The 20273-nt window shown below is 47.3% G+C and overlaps 1 protein-coding gene across 6 annotated transcripts in view; it reads right to left on the reverse strand.

Moving 5' to 3' along the window:
- Window positions 1-10358: 10358 nt before the first annotated feature.
- FNIP1 (folliculin interacting protein 1) overlaps window positions 10359-20273 on the reverse strand; it is a 70862-nt gene continuing 60947 nt past the window's right edge. For all 6 annotated transcript variants that reach the window (XM_069772665.1, XM_069772662.1, XM_069772663.1 and 3 more), the window contains 5 exons: window positions 17862-19287; window positions 17269-17437; window positions 15211-15408; window positions 14703-14818; window positions 10359-13691 (listed from right to left, as the gene is read on the reverse strand). In XM_069772665.1, the coding sequence (XP_069628766.1) occupies window positions 13613-13691; window positions 14703-14818; window positions 15211-15408; window positions 17269-17437; window positions 17862-19287 (1988 nt within the window). In that variant the 3' untranslated portion in view covers window positions 10359-13612. The remainder of the gene's footprint in view (window positions 13692-14702; window positions 14819-15210; window positions 15409-17268; window positions 17438-17861; window positions 19288-20273) is intronic.

The raw sequence follows: 20273 nt of genomic DNA on the forward strand, positions 1-20273 counted from the left end.
AAAGAAACAAAAAAAAAACAAAAAGAAAAAACACTCTTGCCACGGGAAACTGCCCACCAGTAATGTGGCATGAGTAACCAATTCAACATCTCTTATTCCAAACGTTTAATGTCTCTTTCATTAATTTTTGAGGTCCGCTTAAAGTTGCATAACTATAAGTTGCAAGATGATTTCACAGCCAGTGGGGATTTTGTGACTCTGACCTGTTATAACCCAGAGAGAACATGCAATGGTATTTGTGTTTTCCTACTGAGTAGTTATTTTCAGAGGCAAAAAGCCAAACGCTTGCATAACCCAATATTACCATTCTGTGTATCTATGACATTTGTAAGTGGACAACATTTTGGCTGACAGTGTTGGGCTAGTAAAAGGGCATGCCTACGGAGGGGAGCCAGTTTAAATATGATAAAGATTAGAGTAAATAGGATTTCAGTCCTCCCCCTTTTTTAAGTAAATGGAGTCATTCTCTGAGCATGTGGAAAAATAATAAACAACCTCTCTACTGCCAAATAACAGGCCAACAGTCTAGACTTTTTCTTAACTGGTAATCAAATAGATTAAGAAATTGTGAATAAACGCCTGACATGCTACTTCCCTGCTTTATGCAATTGAATACATGCTACTTATTTGTGAAATCCTACGAGAACCATTACAGCATTTGAATCAAGACTGAGGCTGGGGAAGATTTGCAATTCTTACCATTTTCTTGCTGCTGGTGTCGGTCTCGGGGTACTTTGCTATCACAGCCGAGAACAGTGCAACAATTCAGCCAGCACCACATCAGCTTTCCACTGTATGCGTATGTTTTGTATGTTTGTGGGAAGATACGTGTCTGTGTGTTTGCATTTCTGTGTGTGTGTGTAAACTATAATTTGATTATGAACAAATGTTGCACAGTTTTAGTAGACTCAGTTCAGGCCTGGGAGCCAGGAATGCTCGGTGAACTCATTGCAAAGTTATGTATGCCAAAATTCCCTGTATCATCCTCTGGTTTTAGTCACATTTCGATGCTGTCGGTCTGATTTTTCTGATGAAGAGAGTATAAACAGCACCTGCTGACATTAGTGAGTTAGCAAGCACTCAGCTCCTCCACACTGGTAAATTGGGTCTCCTCGCATTGAAGCACTCGGTGTCAGAGGTGGTTGCTTTTATCATCTGTCTCTGCATGATGACATACATCCTTATTATTCCTTATGATCTGTTCTCCGGCTTTTAATGACCCTACAGAGCTAATGAGATGTTTAGTTCCCCCACCCAAGCACGACCATATGGATGAGATGGTATCAGGCAGCTCGCTGAGACCATTAAATCTCAGACATGCAGAATATCCAGAAAGTTCCTGTTTTCAGCGTGACAGTTTTAGTCTTCAAATGCAGAAGCGTACGGCATGCTCACATGATGTCAGCAGCATAACAGAACAAACTGTCTTCTGCAGACAAAATCCTGTCTATTTTTAACTTTGAAAAGATCTGCAGATGACTCTTCTTCCACTCGGTGTGGTTTTCCTCCCTTCCTCCCCTCCTTCCAGAGACCCCAGCCTTGGTAATGTCACACAGTGATTCTGTATCACGATAGATGGGATACGGATTCACCCCGAGCCTGCGGTGGCCTCTTCCCACAGCCCAGAAACTCTCCTAAAGCGGACAGCTGCGATGCTCCTGCTGAGTTGAGACCACCAGACTCTCTTTTACCTTCATGCATCAAAAAGCCGAGACATCCAGGGATGCCGGCCGTCCTTCCTCAGCCGCCAGGGACGGACACGCGTGCGGATCCGGGAGGAACGGCTTCGCTGGGCCCAGAGCTGGACCTGGAAGACCTGCTCACTTCTCCTTTTGGCACACAAAATGGGGAGGGACCCGCATTGCAAACCCTGTCAGCCCACCCCGAGGGTCTGCAGCATCTCCTAGCAGGGATTTCACCCAGGAGGGGAGGCTGTGACTAACATACAGCGGCTCCTGGGGTGCGTATGGTGGGGGGGGGGTTAAGTGTGAGGGGAGAGGGAAGCGTTACTCCATCCCACGCTCTTCAAGTAGACGATTGTACTGGTTGGGTTTTTAAATGCTAGAAGTGCAACCATTCGCAGTCTTCCTTGAATGAAAGGAAGCATTGTGTATGAAACACGGGGAGAATTTCCTTTACTGTAACTTGTAGGGAGCAAAGGAAATAAAAGCAGAACAGCAGCTAGATGAAGGTCAGCTGATGGTGTGAATCATGCGGTGATGCAAGTTACCGAGTGCGCGGCTCGGTGCCCTGCCCAGATGCCAGAAAACCAGATGCCACCTGCGTACACAAATATCACTTACCTACAATCACTTACCCCACATGGAAGTAATTTCTCTTGCTCAGAGCAGAGCGGGCTGGGGGTTTTTTTTGGTTTCTTCCTATGATATGTGAATTTAAAAATTGGGAAAAGATCTATCAGGTAGGACGACAGTGGTGATATTGAAGCAGAAGCAATTTCTTTAGTTTTTTAGGCATTTTGTTTCACCTAGGTGAAATCTGAGATGCAAGCGTTCCCTAGTCTGAAACACTGAAGAGGTGATGGAGGTTGCTGCCGGGGTGTCGGCAGAGCTGTGGCTGGAAACGTATTTGCTATTGCCATTAAAAAGGGGAACACAACGAAAGTCATGCAGAGAGCTGCCTGGCCTGTAGGAAGCACACTGACTTCCAGAAACACCGTGACACCAAGAACACTCCTGTCAAGGAAATATTCTTTTTAATAACCGCGTATGAAATGGCTGCACAACTTGAACCAGCAAGCTTTGACTTTTCTGGAAAGCTGCATGGGGCTCACTGTATTTTGACACGTCGCAGACAAGCTGCCCTCCAAGTGCCCCGGCGCCCCTCCATGCCATTAGGAATGCTCCCAGTGCTGTACCAGCGTGCTAAAAGCCATGGATGGTACCAGCAGATATCTCAACATCTGAATTTTTCAAACTGTTTTAGTGATTAATATTTTTCTCAGAGCTTTGGCCAGTGGGCAGATTCTTTCCATAGAAGCCTGCATTGCATTTAAACAGTTGGGTTTCATTGCTGTCTTTATCCAAGGTAAAATTGCCTTTGCTGTAGAAGTGTTTTCTTTTATATAAACAATTGCTGTAGTAGTTGCTATTTTGTGAACTACTAATTGGGTCTGTCTCCAGGAGGGTATTACAAATGTGCCGCACTTTTTTAAAGAAGGTAGCAAGAGAAATGGAAACAGTTTGTGGGCTTGCAGTTAAGGAGACCTTGAGGTAGCGGCAACCACCCCAGAGTTTTTTCCATTGTGGTCTAAAAGAAGGATGTGCACACAAACGGTAAAGAATCTGCAACCAAAAATGGCAGGAAGAGTATTAACGATAAGAAACTCAGAGAGCAGAGCTCAGCAGAAGCCTGTGTCCAGGGTGGGAATCGCCAACGGTTGCAAAAGTGTCCCCGGGGGTCTGGCCGGTGGGGACGGGTGCGTGGGGACGGGTGCCAGCGACACCACAGACGGGAAGGTGCGGTGACCGCTGCGCAGCCCACCGGGGACGGTGGTCCGGCAGATGGAAACACCATGGGCGAGGAGGGGGTTACAGTTCTGTTGGCAGGAGTATTTTCCTCGCTGAAATAGCAGGACCGCCACATGCTCCGGTAATGATGCTCAGCTGCCTCTTTAGTTAGTCTGAACAGGAAATCGCCGAATCACAAATTAATTAGAAACGCTTAATGAGCTCTCATGCTTCGGCTGTAAGGGATGAAGGCAGAGGACAGACACTGCTGATGGAAGACATTTCCTCTGAAACCGCCTCTGTCGTACGCGTTCTGAAACAGAGGGAATTCGCCCCGTACTGCTGAGACGGATGACTTGCGCTGGACAAATCCTGCGCGGGCCCCTGCCGAGCGCTGCCCGAGCCGGTGGTTCTTTCGCTGACCCAAGGGCGAGCTGCCGCAGGAGCCTGCGATCCAACGGGGCCAGCAGCTTTCTGGCGAGCAAGCCTGGGAAAAAACAGACGAGGATGCGACAGTCAACTACAACATATTTGACAGGTCGTGTTTAGGTTAAGGATTCTTCTCCCCCTAAAAATGGGAGTCTGAATTCATAGCTGTGAAGATTTTTGCTCCCCGCAATTGCCCGGAGCAGCAGGGCTTCTCCCTAGCCCAGGACAGGGCCCTTGATTTTAATACTAAATCAGTTCAAGCCTATGGTTCTTAAAAAACTCTATCTGTTTCCATGGCAAGGGCCTGCTTTTCACTAACCTATAATTTAAGAAATGGTTCGCAGATTTAAGCTGTATTTTGAAAAATAAATTTGCCTCCAGGCTGATGGCTTTTACAGCCTAACCAGCCTCAGAACAATGTCACGTGAAATGACAGAGATCAAGACCTTTATTTAAACTGTTGGAGCTGTACAAGAAAAACAAGCCTGGAGAATAAAGCGCACGATCATTAATTATTGCAGCACAAGCAGCACAGCTGTAATTATCTTGTTCACCAAGAATGTCTCCTGCAAATTTTATCAGTCATATTGTTAATACATGGAAACAGGAGCCCTTATTCTTTCTGCTCTTTCGGTAGTGATCAAAATTAGACAAGATTTCTAGTTACAGCTGCTATTAATAAATCTACTCCCTGAAAATTTGGTAGTTAATTTCTTAGGATTCAGTACACTCAATAAGCTATTGAAAAATATAATTGCTCATGGCTGTAATTTTGAAGTAATTATAGAAGAATTGCTGAATGTAGTCTTTTCAAAGGCATCAAAGTTCTCCAAAGTGAAAAGCATCTCTGGCAGAAAAAATCTAGCGCACAAACCCATTTGTACCCTCTTCCCCCAAATCACTGTTTATAAACGCCTTGGCAGCGTAATGACCTTGGCAATCCCCGCGCCAGAGCCTTTAAACGAGGGTGTTTGCTCAGGAGGGGTCCCACCAGCCGGCCAACATCAGCGCCAGGAGCCGACCCAGTGACTTGCCGTGATCACCCCATACGGACTCAGGCTTTTCCTCCGTGCGCTCTCACCGCTGCTTTGTGTGCTGGCTCTGAGCCATTTATAAACCACTTTTCTTTTGGTGACATCAGTGGAAACATTCTAGAAATTCATTCTATTAGCCAAGAAAACTAAAATAATTTGCGTTTAGGAAGTAAGATGCTCAGTTCTCAGGGAAACGCTCTCACCCATCTTTTTCAGCCCAACTACACGCACTTCCATAAGAAACACCGCTTCCATTTTCTATGCCACTCAGGGAAAACATTTGTTTTCCATCAACAGGCTGGGACAAACTCCACCTTCAGCTCTCCCGCCTGGCCCCAGCAATGCCACGAGCGACGCATACGTGTGTCTCAGAGCTGCGACTTCAGCCCGTCCTACTCGAGAAGGAAATAACGACAAGAGCAGCCCTGCATCTCACTTGTTGCAATTGCTCCAACATAGCAGAGCCACAATGGGACATCACTGCAGAATCCCGCAGCTCCTTAGTGGTTCTCCTTAAGAAAAAAGGTGAGTCTGTCCCACCAGCAGCACAAAAACTCACACTAAGGAGTTAACGAAGAAGAAAAAGCAAGATCCAGATTAAACAGACATTCTGGTTACGGTGGTTAGAAACTGAACAGCAAGAGCAGCCAAAGACACGGTGGTCGGAGAAAGTTCCTCTCTCTCAGTGGTTTAGAAAGCACAGGATAGATGAAAGCTTGAAATAAAAAAATATCAAAATCGAACAATGTCTTTACAGGCTAAACTGGGACCTCCGGCATCTGCGGCACGGCGGGTGCTCCCCTGGCCCTGGGCTCCCCGCGGCACGTGGGCTGTGACCTGCGTCGGAGGAAGCGGCTCCCTCTTGTTCACGCGAGGTTCTGGTTTTGTAATGGGGAAAAGATGAGCTGGGGCAGAATGTTTCTGTCCTGTCCCCCCCACCCCAAGATAACAGAAGTTGAAGATTTCCCTTGGTCTCTAACTTCATCTCTGAGATGACATATCTACAGAAAAACTGTTACCAAAGGAGCCGGGTTGCAGGTCCTTAAGGAAAACAGCAGCAGAGAGAAAACCTCAAAGGTGTTTGGGGATCGAGGGGTGGATCACCCCAGGACCCCCCACCAGCACCCAGACTGGGGCTGCTCTCCTTGCCCAGGGCTTGGCCGGAGATGGGGCACAGGTAGAGCAGCTGTGTCACAAGAAAAAGGCATCTGCTTATCTCCCGTGCTGCTTTTGAAATCCGGGACCAACCTATGGCCCAAATACTTCCTTTGGGATGGCGCGATAAGGACCAGCCGGCTGGTCCGGGATGCCTCATCGGTGCCAAATGGCAGCGGAGCTCCGCCGTGCTTCCGAGCTCTGCCCAGGAGTGACGGTTCCTCCCCCTGGACGGTGTTTGAGCCCCCAAGCAGCTGGCTCAAGCTGGATTTTATCGCAAGGCTCCAGAGCTCTGGTGGAAACCTGGCCTTGAAATAAAAGCGAGTGTCTGCAGCAAAACCGGAGCGCCCGAGCCCCGGCGTGAGCAAACCGCACGGCCAGTACTCGCCCTGCAAACCATGGGTTTTGGGTTGAACGGGTTGTTCAGCCCCGTGCTCGCCGCAGCCGGGTATCGTGGGGCTCCCGTGGGTGCCGATGGGCCGGATCCACGCCCCACCGGCTGCGCTGGGCACTGCTGAAACCCGCAGGGGCCTTGAGCAACGGGTACCGGGGCAGAGGAGGTGACCACGCGCCGGCGTTCGGCTGGCGTGCGTGAACGTCACGCGGCTTGGGGAAGGAGCCTGTGCCACCGTGCTGTGGCTCTGAGCTCGGTCAGGAGATCCCAAATGGTGGCAGAGGCGGCCGTGCAGGCTCCCCACCTCCGCCGGCAGCGCGGGAGATGCTGCCCGGGTTAAAACGCGCGTGATGATGTTCTTCAGGTGGCCCTTCCCGCAGCAGTAACGCCTCAAACCACAGGACCAGCTACTTCTGTCACCTGCCTTACTTCTACGCCTTCTTCTGCCGTGCGGTAATTACCGGTGATTGGCATCGAGAGCTCTCCGTGCCCTGTTGTGGCTGGTTCTCAGGAGCGCAGCTGGAGGCAGGAGCTCGGGCGGTGAGTCCCCACCCTCGGAGCAGATGTCTTCAGCTCCAGCTGGGAACAAACAGCTGGAACAGGCAGAGGTTTAGAAATCAAATTCTGCCACTGTACAAATATTTTCGGTAGTGAAAATAAACAAAGACATGGGAGTAACACGCTTCCTCCTGCTACTATGCTTTCTAGGAGGGAGACGGGCTGTAAGAGGGCAGAGGACCTGCGCAAAACCCAAGCGGGTGACCGGAGGATGACGGCTGACACGAGGCCGTTCATTTCCAGAGGCCACGCAACGTGTCCAGCCTTGCAGGACGGCCTGCAGACACTGGCAAGGCAGAAAACGCTGCCCAGTGGTGGTCCCTCGGGGGAAAGGAGAGCCACAGCACCCGTCCGACACACCACCCCTCGTGCCGGCTCCTCAGCCGATTCCCGTGGGATCCGCGGCTCCGTGGGAAGCTCCACGTTGGCACTTTCTGTGCCGGTCGGGGCAGGACCTCACGCTGCCACGCTTTGGTACTGAGTGAGCTGCGTGTCCTGCGATGACACTGACAAAGCTGGCACAGCACAGCTAAAAGCTGGAGGAAATATATTTAAAATACCGTTTTTCTGTTTGGGCCAGTAGAAAAGTGCCCACTCTGGGTCAGCAGTTAACCCCCGCTCCGCTGGTTGGGAACTGCGCGGCGCCTCTGGCGTTACCGCGTCCAAACGCCGCTCCTGTTTCTCCTCCTTTCCCCCCCCAGAAGGCAGCAGGGACCCGCGGCCCCAGCCCCGCGGTTTGGTTTGCTGCCCCGCTCGGGGGGCAGGAGGGGGGACACCCCTGTTCCTTCCCCCTGGCCCCCAGGGAGGGGGAGAATTAAACGCCAGGCACAGCCAATTTACCTTCGAGCTCCTCTGCCGGGAGAGGTCTGGAAGCAAAGCCCACGTTGCCGGGGAACCAGGATCTGCTCTAAAAGCCTGGATAGATCCCACCAGGATTTGAACTTGTGGTTCTTTTGACTGTCAAAGCTGAAAAGTGCCGATCCCAGTAAAGCAGCATCTCCAGTGAGCACCAGCAACACTTTTCGAGAACCGGTGTATTTAGATTTGCCGGTAGCAATAGCACGGATGATGTTACTGTGCACAGGCAAGACGGGAAGGCCATGCAGTCGGTGTGCGAAGCCTGACTGCTCCTGGATCCCATGAAAAAAATGAGGGCATGGCTAGAACAGAATGCACGCTGCAGCACATAAACAGAGGCGTTACTTTCGGCACAAATGCAGACTCAGAAGACGTGTGTATCTCCACGGTGTATGCTCATTTTTAACTCCAGCTACAAGGCCACTATTTTTTAATGATAAATGTTTAAAGTTTGGAGAGGGAGAAGAAAGCAACCGCGGTTCAGCAGTGAGCTGTTTAGGAGCTCTGTGCATTTGTGCAGCCAACAGCGACGCAGCGAGCTGCTTCCCGCCCCGTGGGTCCAGACATCGTCCTGTGGTTACTCTGCACTACACCGCGTGGAAAATTATCGTCTCCTCTCCTCCAGACTGCCCTGGTAGTCGTGCAAGGGATGAAAGACGCTGTGGTACTTGGATGCCCATGGCTTGCTTCCCTGCCTTTGCCTAGGCAAAAGTAAATTAGCTTTCCCCTTTGTTTCAGGAAAATTAAGGGAATTACAGAAAAGGAGTAACAATACATTAAAAATATTGGCTAGCAAGTGCTATATCCTCGTCTAGCTGGAGATTCGAAAAGGAAATCCATTCTGGGCATTAACATCAGCATTTTCTGGATGCTGCAGTGATTATACTGCTGAATTTACTGCTAACGTCATCACTTGCCAAACACCCCCACAGACACACGATCCCCAGCTCACCTCGCACATCCCCTGTCAGGAGGACACCCCGTGACCATCTACTCCGGGAACACAAAACTTCTCTGTCCTCCGTTAGGAGCACTCAGCCGGCCGAGTCCCAGCCCGAGAAGCGCTGCAGGTCTGACGGTCCGTTTAAAGCAGCGGTGCGCAAGCGTGCATCGCCACGACCCCACAGCGGAGCCTCCTGCCTCTCCTGCAGCACCCGCTAAGGCTGAGCATCTCCTGCCTTTTGACTCCATCATGGCACAGGAACACCAGGCCAAGCAATAAATACCTCCGTTACAATTACTAAAAGGCAACTGATTCTCTGTCGATTGCTTTTACACTGCCCCAGCCACAGGGAGCATTAAGCTGTTCGATATCAAGCTACTCGGGACGGGACAGAGAACGCACAGTCTGAGCAATTGGGGAAGCTCACGGTGGTGTTACAGGACCGAAGACCCGCGAGTCTTCTGTCGCGGCTTTCGTTCCTCCTAGAGATGAAACAGAACCGTCGGGTAACAGGTATCTTCTTACAAGACCGGAGTTGGCAGGTGCAAGTGGAAAATCCTGGGAAGCTCCGGTCGGTGCCGTCTCGCTGCGCTGCCCGTCGGATCCGCGGAGTCTCCTGCCCACCGGCTGGTCTCTGCAGGACCGGCCCCGGAGCCGCCGACCTCTGCTCCTGCCCCGGCTCGTCCGCGGCCAGTCCCGCACCTCGCATGCAGCGAGGGCACCTGGGGAAGGTATGTACCGGGAGAGTAAACCACGAGAAAGCTCATCAAAAATAGTGGATGCTGCTACCGCAGGCAAAGGTCTCCATCTTTTGCTGATTATTCCCTCTTCAAGAATACAGGACCTGTCTTAACCTGAATGCTCTAAAAGCTGTCGTATGTACACTCTGCTACATCTCCCAGGCTAATTCTTTTTTCCTGTTGTATGACTATTACTTCACTTTTCTTACCAGCACTGTATCATAGCTTGAACTTATTTAATAAAACCTTACACAGACTTCTCAAGAACCTTTATTGCTGTGCAGCAGCCCAGAGAGACAGAAAAGGGATTGTAACTGGGCAGATGGGGACAAATACGGTAACTTGTAGGAGAGGAATTACAAACACTTGACTAGCGTGACAAACTGCCCTGCAGGTAAATTTGGGAATGGAGGTACGGACCAGCGCAAGGACGACAGCTTTATGCATACGTCTGTTCTCCTCATGCAAAGTCAAGCGTCAGTACAGACGGTCAGGACAAGACCACCCTCCCATCTTACTATCACTTTTTTTGGGCCAACAACATTCACAACTGATGGGACAGCAAGTTCAAGCACAAATCCCTGTCTGAAATTACTAACTCCTTAAGAGACCCCACATGAAATGGCTGCAGCACCTCCGAGTGCTCGGGAGCACGCCCCAAAAGGGATGTGTGAGAGGAGACGGACAGATGTCGAGCTTGAGACGGTTACAGTTTAAACACTCGCCGACACTCTCGTACGATGAGTATAAAAAATGGACACAAAAATGTACCAGAAGTAAATTGACATACTGTATTTATTGCACAAATTTCCCCTAAAATTGGGAATGGTTATTATAATACAAGTGCACATCTTGGGAAATATATACAAAAACAGAAGAGATAACAAGTATGTACATTTTACCCAGCATTTTACAAGTACCACCATCTAAATAATTTAGAGAAAGCAAAAAATTGTCATAAAACATCTATAACAACTAATAGGGAAAACATACGCAAGGTGTAAAATCCTTTCTTTTAAATATTTTTTGTTCTTAGCAGCCCAGTGTTTGCCAATTGCAACAAAAACAAATTTGCTAATTTGTGTGCCTAGTACACTTAGTTTTCAGCCAGAAAATTAAGACATGTTAATGGAGATTGGTAATAGTGGAAAAGAGAAATCAAACATTAGTTTTCTATTCACATAAAACAATCGCGATATACTTTTAAAAAGTCGATGCTATAGTCCTGTAAAAAATCCCTTTTTGTATTATTTAACAAACAGACGTACGTACCACGTTGTTCACGTACCCTAGAAGTTAACCTACAGAAAAACTTCCCATCACACGAGGGTTTTGGTTGAGTTTTGACCACAATACTGCTGGAGAGGGTGCCACCGCGCCCGGAGCCGCCGCTCGGCCCCGGGGGGCTCGGAGGGAACCGGCACTGGTGGGCGGACAACAAGGAACCCACATCCGTGGCCGCTCCGCCTGCGACTGACTGAACACATCGTTACGAGGACGTCAAGGGGTTGCATTAGGCAGAAGACAGCAGAGAAGGATGCCACCGAACAACCACCTTTTTCTCCTTCTCAAGTGAATACTAATTTCAAGCTGCGCAAGGGCCTTTCTTGAGAGTCAAATCCATTTCAAAGCAATACCAACGATTCGCCTAATAATGGTTAAATGGAGGAGAACGTAGCGTTTTCCTGTAAGGATGCATTATAAGCGCGGTCCTAGGAGGTGCCAGGATGACGGTGCGGCGCTGCCCAGCTACGTGGGCACGTCCCGTGGGCAAACCCCCGAAAGCAACCTGCACCCTCGGGGCTCCTCACCCGGACCACAGCGCCAGCACCCAGCCCAGCAGCACTGTCGTCATCAGGTTACAACTGCAGATCTATGTACAACGTTCAGAATCGTAGCTATTGGCTATATCACGTATCATAGCAAAGAGTTAAAAATTTGTATTCTGAGCTCAATCCTATATTTCATTAAAAATGTGTTTACACAACTGGGCCCCTATGTTTTGTGCTCATTCCAAAAGCCAGAAGCCAGATGTAATACAATTGTGTGGTGAAGGAAGGACATTTGAAGAATAGGGGAGAAACATATCCTTAGATCGCATATTAAACACAAGTTTCTTCCCTGCAGCAGTCAGCGTTAGATTTATATACAAAAGAGTTTCAAATGACACTGCCTGTATTAACGTTTGGTTGACTTACATAGACTCAGTCCCGCATGGAAAGGGGTGTGGGTTTGCCATGTAGATCTTCCCTGGAACAGAGTCTTAAGTTACAGATTTTAAATATTACTGAAAAAAACCTCTCTGGGTGAAAGCCTGGCCCCAGCAAAGGAAGGGAGGAGAGTTTTGTCGTTGACAGCAGTGGGGCAGGGATCTCTCCTATTGTTTTCAAGTTTATCAAACGGTTAAAATAGATTTGTATTTAAAATAACTCTGCAAACAACAATAGCAGGCGTGCTATACTATTGAAAAGATGATTACAGAATGACATATTTATAGAACTGTTTATAGAGTTTAGCGACCAAGTGAACACGTATCTCCTACTTCTGTGGATAATCCGTGAATTTCAATATACTGAGCATAATCAATGAAAACAGAACCTAAAAATCAGCAACATTAATTGGCTGCTAGGACAAATACACAAAGAAAAGCCTATAATGAAGTGTCCAGTTAAACTGAGGTAGTAGAGCCTTTGAAAACATAATCCACCTACCACTGTATATTTACATTACTTACACCAGATTGGGTCCATCAGCTATTCCTACAACTATTGTATATACAACGACAAAACAGTGATGGCTGAGTAAAGGAGAAATGCTGAGAATAAAATAAACAACCTTTTCTGCTGGTAATTACACAAGTGAGTAGAAAAGAGATTAGAGTCATCTGCATCAAGGGTATATTTGTCAAAAAATAATTTTGATATTACTATACTATGGTGTAACCAATGTTCATTTTTTGTAGAATGGTTTTTAAAAATATATCAATTAGTTACCTGAGCAATTAAGGGTAATAGTCTATTTGTTTTTTCCCCAATGCTTTGGTACAATTATTTCTAGTTCACTATTTCAATAGCTGACTGACTGCTGTAAAAAGAATATGATGTTGCAAGAACATTATAGACCATAAAAAAGTTAGAGGTAATAGTCACGTCATTCTGGGGACCCCATGGGGAAATTTCAGCCAACGTTATCGTTAGATTTTTTTTTTTTTTTTTTTTTACATTTTGATTACGTTGTGAAGGAAAAGCATCACTTAGTATAAAGCAACATTTAAACATTATAAACATTTAATACTGGTTACAACAGCTGGCCAAGAAAGAGAATCTCCATCGCTAGTTTGTCTGTTGGCCTCTTCCTCCCTCCTCCCTGCCTCCCCCTCCCCAAGCCCCCCACTATTCCCTCTCCCCAGGAGAAAGAACATAAATAACTTTTGGAGCTGAGTGTCATTAATAAGCTTTTTACAAAACAAACCAACCCCCCACCCCCCCGCCCCCAACCCCTGTTCTTCCTCTGGGAAGTATCCAGAATCTGACTATGACATGAAAAAGTAGAAGTTGTTTACAAATCATTGCAGCTTGAGAACTACAGATCTTAATGAGATCCTAATCAGTAGAAGCCAGTCTGAAGACAGCTGCTGCATTCTCTTGTTAAGTTTATAATTGGCGATAGCATCGTGTATTTCTCAAAGCAGTTCTTCCTCACGTTCTGCAGTATAAATTACAGTTAGCCACTGTGGCAGAAACTGATAAAAAATTCAGATCTTCAGCTTTTGCTAAAATCTTTGCTTTTCTGTGGCCGAAATACCGGGCTTACTCATTTTTCTTTTTTCCTTTCTTTACCCTTTTTAATAAATGACCAAGGGGGAGAGGAAAAGTCTCCAACTGTTTGCATAACGTGCAGTCATATATGGAGGTGCTGCAGCTCAACGAGCAGTTTGTTTTAGTTGCTTCAAAGAGAAAGAAGCCAGAACAAGTTGTCTTCCACTTTGTTTCCAGAGGGGAAAAAAGTCAACGTCTACGGCCTCTGGCATTTTAAAGTAGTATCTGGGCAACGTACGGAGAGTGAGTGCTTGCTACAGCTGCCAGTAAAGGGAGGTCGCTGGATTCAATCCTAAAAGGAAGCAGAAGAGTCACATTTAATCTAACTCGAAACGTAGCTGGGCTGAACACGTGCGTTAGTGACCACGTTGCCTGCTCAAGACCAAGTGTTTCTGCTTGGGCCACGAGTGTATACAGCTCCGAGCCGCAGGACATTTTTCCGGTAAAATTGAAGCCAATTGTGCTTCTCTCCTAATGCAGCACTGCCAGCTGGGTTACACGCTCCAGCCACCAGATTGTTTCTAACATCCCCTCCAGACGTGCCTGCTCGTGCTGAAGAGCGACAGCTCTGCACTGTCAACGCTGCCTCCAGCTCCTGCCTGCCTGTTTGGTTTTTTTTCTTTCGCAGGGCTAACAAACTGGTGAGAAAGCAGATGGAGGAAGGAAAACCAGCAGATTCCTTCCTACCCTCGAAGTAAAGGGAGCAATGGTTAGGGGACAAAGCACAGGATCACAGAACGAGGCTAAACTACTTCTGCAGCTACCAAGGAAGCCCTGGCACCGTGCTGCAGCTCATCCTGCTGCAGCTGCTCCCCCATCTCCAGCTCCACACATGCTCCGTGTGCCTTCCTGCTCACCCTGTACTCCCCTGCATAAAAAGATATTCAGAGCCTTCCTATAAACACCCCTTAAATAGCTTCTCTGCCTGTGCCCCACACCCACAGAGAGGTATTATGTGCCTTACATGACACAGAGGGTGTTTTCTGCCATGTAGGGTAAGTCAACCTGGAGGAATCAGGTGCCCCACGTTGTTCAGGGATGACTGACCAACTAAGGAAGGAGTCTGATAAGCTTTGGAGTGCTGAGCCCATCTTCCTGCCCGGAGGGAAGAGAGAAAGGCTGGGGGATCCTCGGGATCAAGCAACGGCTAAGGAAAAGCCTGCGGCCATGGGCGATTTATGCCACACTACGGTTCCAGTCCCATTTAGGAATCCATTTCGCTGTGCTTAGAACAAGCCCAGGCGGAGGATTTGGCACCAGGAAACCCAGGGCAGCACTGCTCGGAGTAAGTTTGTGATCGTACCCCAGCACCACGCCCAGCTCCTTGACGTGAACTCTCATCTGGCCCTTGAGATACTCGGACAGCATCTTGCTTTTGAAGTAGAGCTCCTGCAGCCGATCTTCCAGGTGCATAACACACTAGAAAGCAAAGGGAGTTGTGTCAGGGAAAAGACGGCGCTATATCCAAACCGCACCCAGCCTCAGAGCGAAACAGCACAGACCCCATACGTCTACTGCCTTTTCCGTGGCTGCGTCTAGGTGAATAATTAGTAAGACATTCACTGGCAAGACTCTTACTTTTGAGCAGAAGCCTTTGATTGCATGTTAAATCAGAATTAATGAGACAGCTGTCTTAATCACAGAGCCGTGTTTAAATGGACAGCTCCAACAGCTACATCAGGGGATGCACTGGCTACTAGAATTGTTGCTACGGATAAATACACTAGGCAAAACCTTACACCCTCTTTAACCTATGAAGTGAAAGGATGCTTTAAAAAAACATCACCCTCTCAACTGTCAATCATACTTACAAAGTTTGGAGATAAATTATGCTTGTAAAGCTGAAGGGTGGAATGAAGCAGGTTGGAGACGAGACTCGAGACTAACACTTCTTTTCCCAGCTTATTATCAATCATTCGTCTCTGGCTGCTGGCCACTTGCACCGTCCATTTGTCCGTGTCTGCAATAATGCAGACGGCTTCTGCAATCGGTTCATCCAGAACAGGATGCTAGAAACAAAAAATGAATAGCAGAACCCTGAGAATGACAAATGACAACAGTCTTTTCACAAAACATCGCCATCCTCAATAGCAGCGATAGCATCCCAGGCACTACTTCATCTAAAATACAGTAACGTGCTAACATTGCATTCCACCTATTAAAAACAGCTTTATTGTAAGCAAGGCACAGTCTTAGAAGGATAGTCACTATTTTACATTTTCTTCCAGGCTTGAAAGTGTGTCGCTGGCTGACAATTACATCTTTTGATATTTGATACAAAGAGTTCTGACATATCTAAAGTACATTTTAAACCCCTAAAACTTAAAGTACCAAAAATCCAACTTGCTGTTCAACATGGCTGTGTTAACGAGGTCGGTTTTATTCCCAGTTGTCACTGGTTTCCATTTATGGGAGGGCCAGCAGAGGGAGTCAGGAACCAAGCCTGCGCCCAGCTCCTCCATTCCTTCCAAGTAGCATTTCACCTCTCTAAGGCCATGGAGGTTTTAAAAAGGGAGTATTTGGAACCCCATTGTCCTTCCCCAGCACATTTTTGGGGCTGGACTGTTAGGAAGCATCTCCTTCCAAACAGTCCCACAGGGAGTTCACACGGGGCTAGGATGCAGTTACTATTTTACTTGAAGATAAGCATATAAAATCTTGCTTGGTCCTTTTGTAGCCTCTCAATCTTTGACTTCTGCAATTGAAATATAAATCTCCTGATGGACACGCACCACAACTAGGTTATATTTCACACACATTAGTTTCACAGCAGCAGCCACCTCACACTGCTGCCTCTGTTGCCTGAAGTTCAATTATGCTTCACAAATGCCTTAAACATTCGGCCTAAACCACAATGGCTTAAAACAGCACCTAGAACAGCCGCGCAGGGAGCAAACGCCCCTGCCACGGCCCATGGGGCTGGGCACAAGGAAAGGGGACAGTAACGTGGAGAACAGCCGCAGGTGCGATGCACATCATTAACTGGAGAGGTGTGGAAGAAGGGGACATTTCGGAGTCTCCCAGGGGAGCGCTCAGAGAAGTAGACTGCCTGCTCACCAGCCTGTGCGGGGGGTCTTTCCCCATTCCCTTGGGAATAAACTAGAGGGGAGCAGAATCATGCTTTTCAGTGACAGCCTGCTTTCCACTCCTCTCCTGGTGACTATAAAAGGGGTAGGCAAGACCATGCTTCCCAGTCATGCCCCAGTTCATCTAGGGAAAAGCTTCTGTGGAGCAGAGATGTTTTCCAGCACACATGAGAAGCGTGAGTCCCCTTAGGACAATTATCTTAATAATGGCTTCTCCTTTTCCAGTGAAGCCGGCACTGTCGAACACTTTGACTACAATCCTAAAAAAAGGAGCAATGTGCCCAAAATAGTAAGCATTCCCGATGGCTTCACTGCAGAGAACATGTTCTGCCCCACAAGCAGCAGCATGCTGGTTAGACGTGCATGGAAAGAGGAGGGAGCCAAGGGAGCTTCTGCAAAACCACTGCAGGAAGACTGTGCCCGGGAAGAGATGCACAGCAACCTCAGCATTTGGTCTTGTTTAACATCATTCCATCCTGTGGGCATGCAACCATCAACAGGCTGCCATGTCTGCAGGAGATGATCATTTTGCTACAGCTTAGCACAGAGATCCTCTCAGCTGGCTTCAGTGGGAGTCCAAGTTTTTGTGCTCCAGATTTGCATTGAAATAACCACCTTTTTCAGATACATTAATTGAGAGAAAAAAATTGGGTGACCTGGGACTGGAGAAATCTGAAGAGAGCTGCGACAGTAAATAATTCCACTTCTAGCAGGTTTGTACATTCAAAAATATTTGCCTTTCCCTACTGTGACAAATACATTTACCAAATATAGCTTAATTACCTGCACAGCATGAGACAAATCTGACACCAAACAGTGCCTCAGCTTTTCATCACTTCCTATTCCTTGCAAAACAAAGTCAGGGACATAAGACGAACAGTAGCCACCTAGTAAGGATCTTCCAAAATTGGCAATACTGGGCTGGACAGAGTTCACTTCAACTAATTTTGACCTGCAAGAAAGGCATATCAAAGAGATGTGCAATAGTAAACAACAAATCCAGCCTACAGAGAGGTCGCACTGTCACATTTATCGTATCTCTTCTAACTTTAAACAACAAATTCAGCTCACACAGAGGTCACACTTTCACATTTATCGTATCTCTTCTAACTTCTAACTTCAAGTACTTTTAAAAAAGAGTTTAAGTCAGCTTTTGCAGTCAGCCCATTGTGGAAGAAAAGGATATGAGTGACGATCGCAATGCACAATTAATATTTTTTTCCTGACCGCTGATTTCTCTATATTCTTTTACAACCAGCAAGCTCAAGAGATACTTTTCTAACCACTGATGCCAAGTTAGGCTACATTCTCCAAACATGTGACATGAGAAGAGGCTCTATCTTTTTTAGGCTCTATTACTGCTGAATAATACCTACCCAGGAAAAGGAATCTCATATTCTTCTGCCCAATCTTCTTGCTCTGCTCCATAATAGTTACTGCTTGGTCTAGTTAGATCATGACCTGTATCCTCACTTTCGCTGTCACCCAGGGCACTATCTGAACTCTCATTTCTTGGAATGTCCCAATCAATTCCCGGGGCGACTTTTTTCTCTACATTTTCTCTGTCCCCATGGGGGACGCGAATAGAGATTTTCTCTCTTTGGTCCTGCTCATTAAAGCAGTTTTTGTAGGTCTCTTGTCGAACAGAGTCCATAAATTTACAAAACTCGCTAGGTGGTTTGCTAGTCTTTGTACACAGCTTTTTAGAAAACTCTAAACTACTGTTGTGAGCAAGAAGGTCTGTAGCTGCTTGCCCTGGAATATCATCAATAGTCCGGGTTTCAATTGAACTGTCATCAGTAAAATATTCATCAAACAGACTCATGCTCTCAGCATTGTATGGATTTGGATTCCAGCTCTGATGCTCACTAGCAACTTGAGGAAAGGGTTCAGCTGTCCCACAGTCTCTATTTTGGTCCTCAACAGTTTGTTTAGCTTCACAGTTCTGATCAGCAGACACTCCTTCCTCCGTTGCTGGTGGGCTGTGATGCCTAGCAATTTGTTCCACTACTGCCTGACTTCTGAGTTCGATGTCTGAATCGGGTGACATGGAATCTCCGATGAGGAAAGTCACCTTTGTCTGAGCTTCGGCAGCACTGCAAGGAAACGCATCGCAGAAGAGCTTATCTGGCGGCTTCTTTTCCACAGCTATACCGGGTGACCTTGTTACACTGACCGCCTGGTTGCCCGATTCCAGTGACTCTTCACTCCTCCACATGTTTCCTGTTGGCTCCAAACCAGATTCCGTCACTACACGTTTTTCTGGTGAGGCTGACCCTGTGCACACCACGGTCTCTAGTTTTGTGTCCAGGCAGGGTCTCGGTTGCTTAGCATCAACAACATCTTCCTGGCAATCATCAGGAACAATAGTTCTGTTCTCATCTGAAGAGGATTCCAGCTCTACCTTAGGAGTGTTTTGTGCATCTTCTCTCTCTTGCTGTGAAACACCTTCTATGTTTTGTGCAAGGGAAATCGGACATTTGCAATATTTACAGTTACAGCTAGGGGTTCTCATTTCTTCAGATTCCGTCGGCAGCAAGTTGCCCCTGTTCTTGTGCATTGTGACAAGCACATACTCAGATTCTTCTACTTCTCCTTTCTCCAGCGTGGTAGTTATAACAGTTCCAGGCATGACAATGGCTTCATCTTCCCCATTTTCTAAAAGATGCGTCTCTTGAAGTTCAGAGCATCTGATGAAGTAAGTAAGGAAATAAAGCAATCTCTGTACCAGGTCATGCCTTTTGCCAACCACAACTGTTTTTGCTAATCTCACAGGCGATCCAATAGCCCCATAGAGGTCACCTAGAATAGGAAATAAAACAGACAATTATTTTGCATCTTTAAAATAAATTATTATTCTAACAGACAATTGTTGTGGCCAGTTTTCAAAGGCCAGGTGTACAACAGAAAAATACTAAAGCAGAAGAGTGAGGACAGCTATGCTAGGATTTTGTTTTCAATACAGAGAATCCCAAAGATGCTGTTGGTATCATGGCTGTTGGTAAGGTGACACGCTGGTCAGGGAGACATCTGATCTCACATATTAGGGAGTATTCGCACCACCTAACTTCATTGCCTAGCTTTGGAGGCTCATCTCCTGGGTTCCTTATATAGCCATGGGAGAGAGGAGGCATCTGCTCTGAATTAGCCTGGATAGTCTGGAAACCGGGCTGAACTTTTACCCACCAAGACAAAGCTGCAAGGAGAAACAAACCTATGCCAGGAACGAGGGAAAAAAGTGACAGTGGTGGGTGCATAGCTGAAGCCAACCTTCTCTTCCCTCCCCTTGAGCTCTACTATGGGTTGGATGGGTTGTTTTGACTGTACTTCAGATTCGCCTGGGGAAGCGCCTGCACATGTGCTGTTCTGGAGGTATTAGGGCACTGCATGCATGCAGCGATGAGGGGACAAGGGATCCAAGAGGCCTCAAAGGCCAACCTAACCACAGCAGATCCCTCGAGTCCCATGAGCTCTGAAATCAAGTCTTCTTGCCAACTCCCTGGCCATTCCTGCCTATATTCATATCCTGCCAGAATAGGGCAACCTCACAAAACCTTCCTTTCCCTTCCCTGACCAAATTCCGTGAGAGTTTGCGTGCAAAGCAGGACAATCTGACCAGAGAATAGGAAGCTCATCTCCTCTCCTCTCCTCAGCAATTAGAAGACAGTATGACTAGCTACTCAATCGACCAGGCTTTGAGACCTTACCCAGGGGTTTGCCAAGACATAATTGCCTGTACTGTGTTGCTCCTTTGCCTGTTGTATTAAGAGTATGTTCATTTCTTATCA

This window comes from Haliaeetus albicilla, chromosome 27 (genome assembly GCF_947461875.1).
Source record: "Haliaeetus albicilla chromosome 27, bHalAlb1.1, whole genome shotgun sequence".
NCBI classification, from domain to species: domain Eukaryota; kingdom Metazoa; phylum Chordata; class Aves; order Accipitriformes; family Accipitridae; genus Haliaeetus; species Haliaeetus albicilla.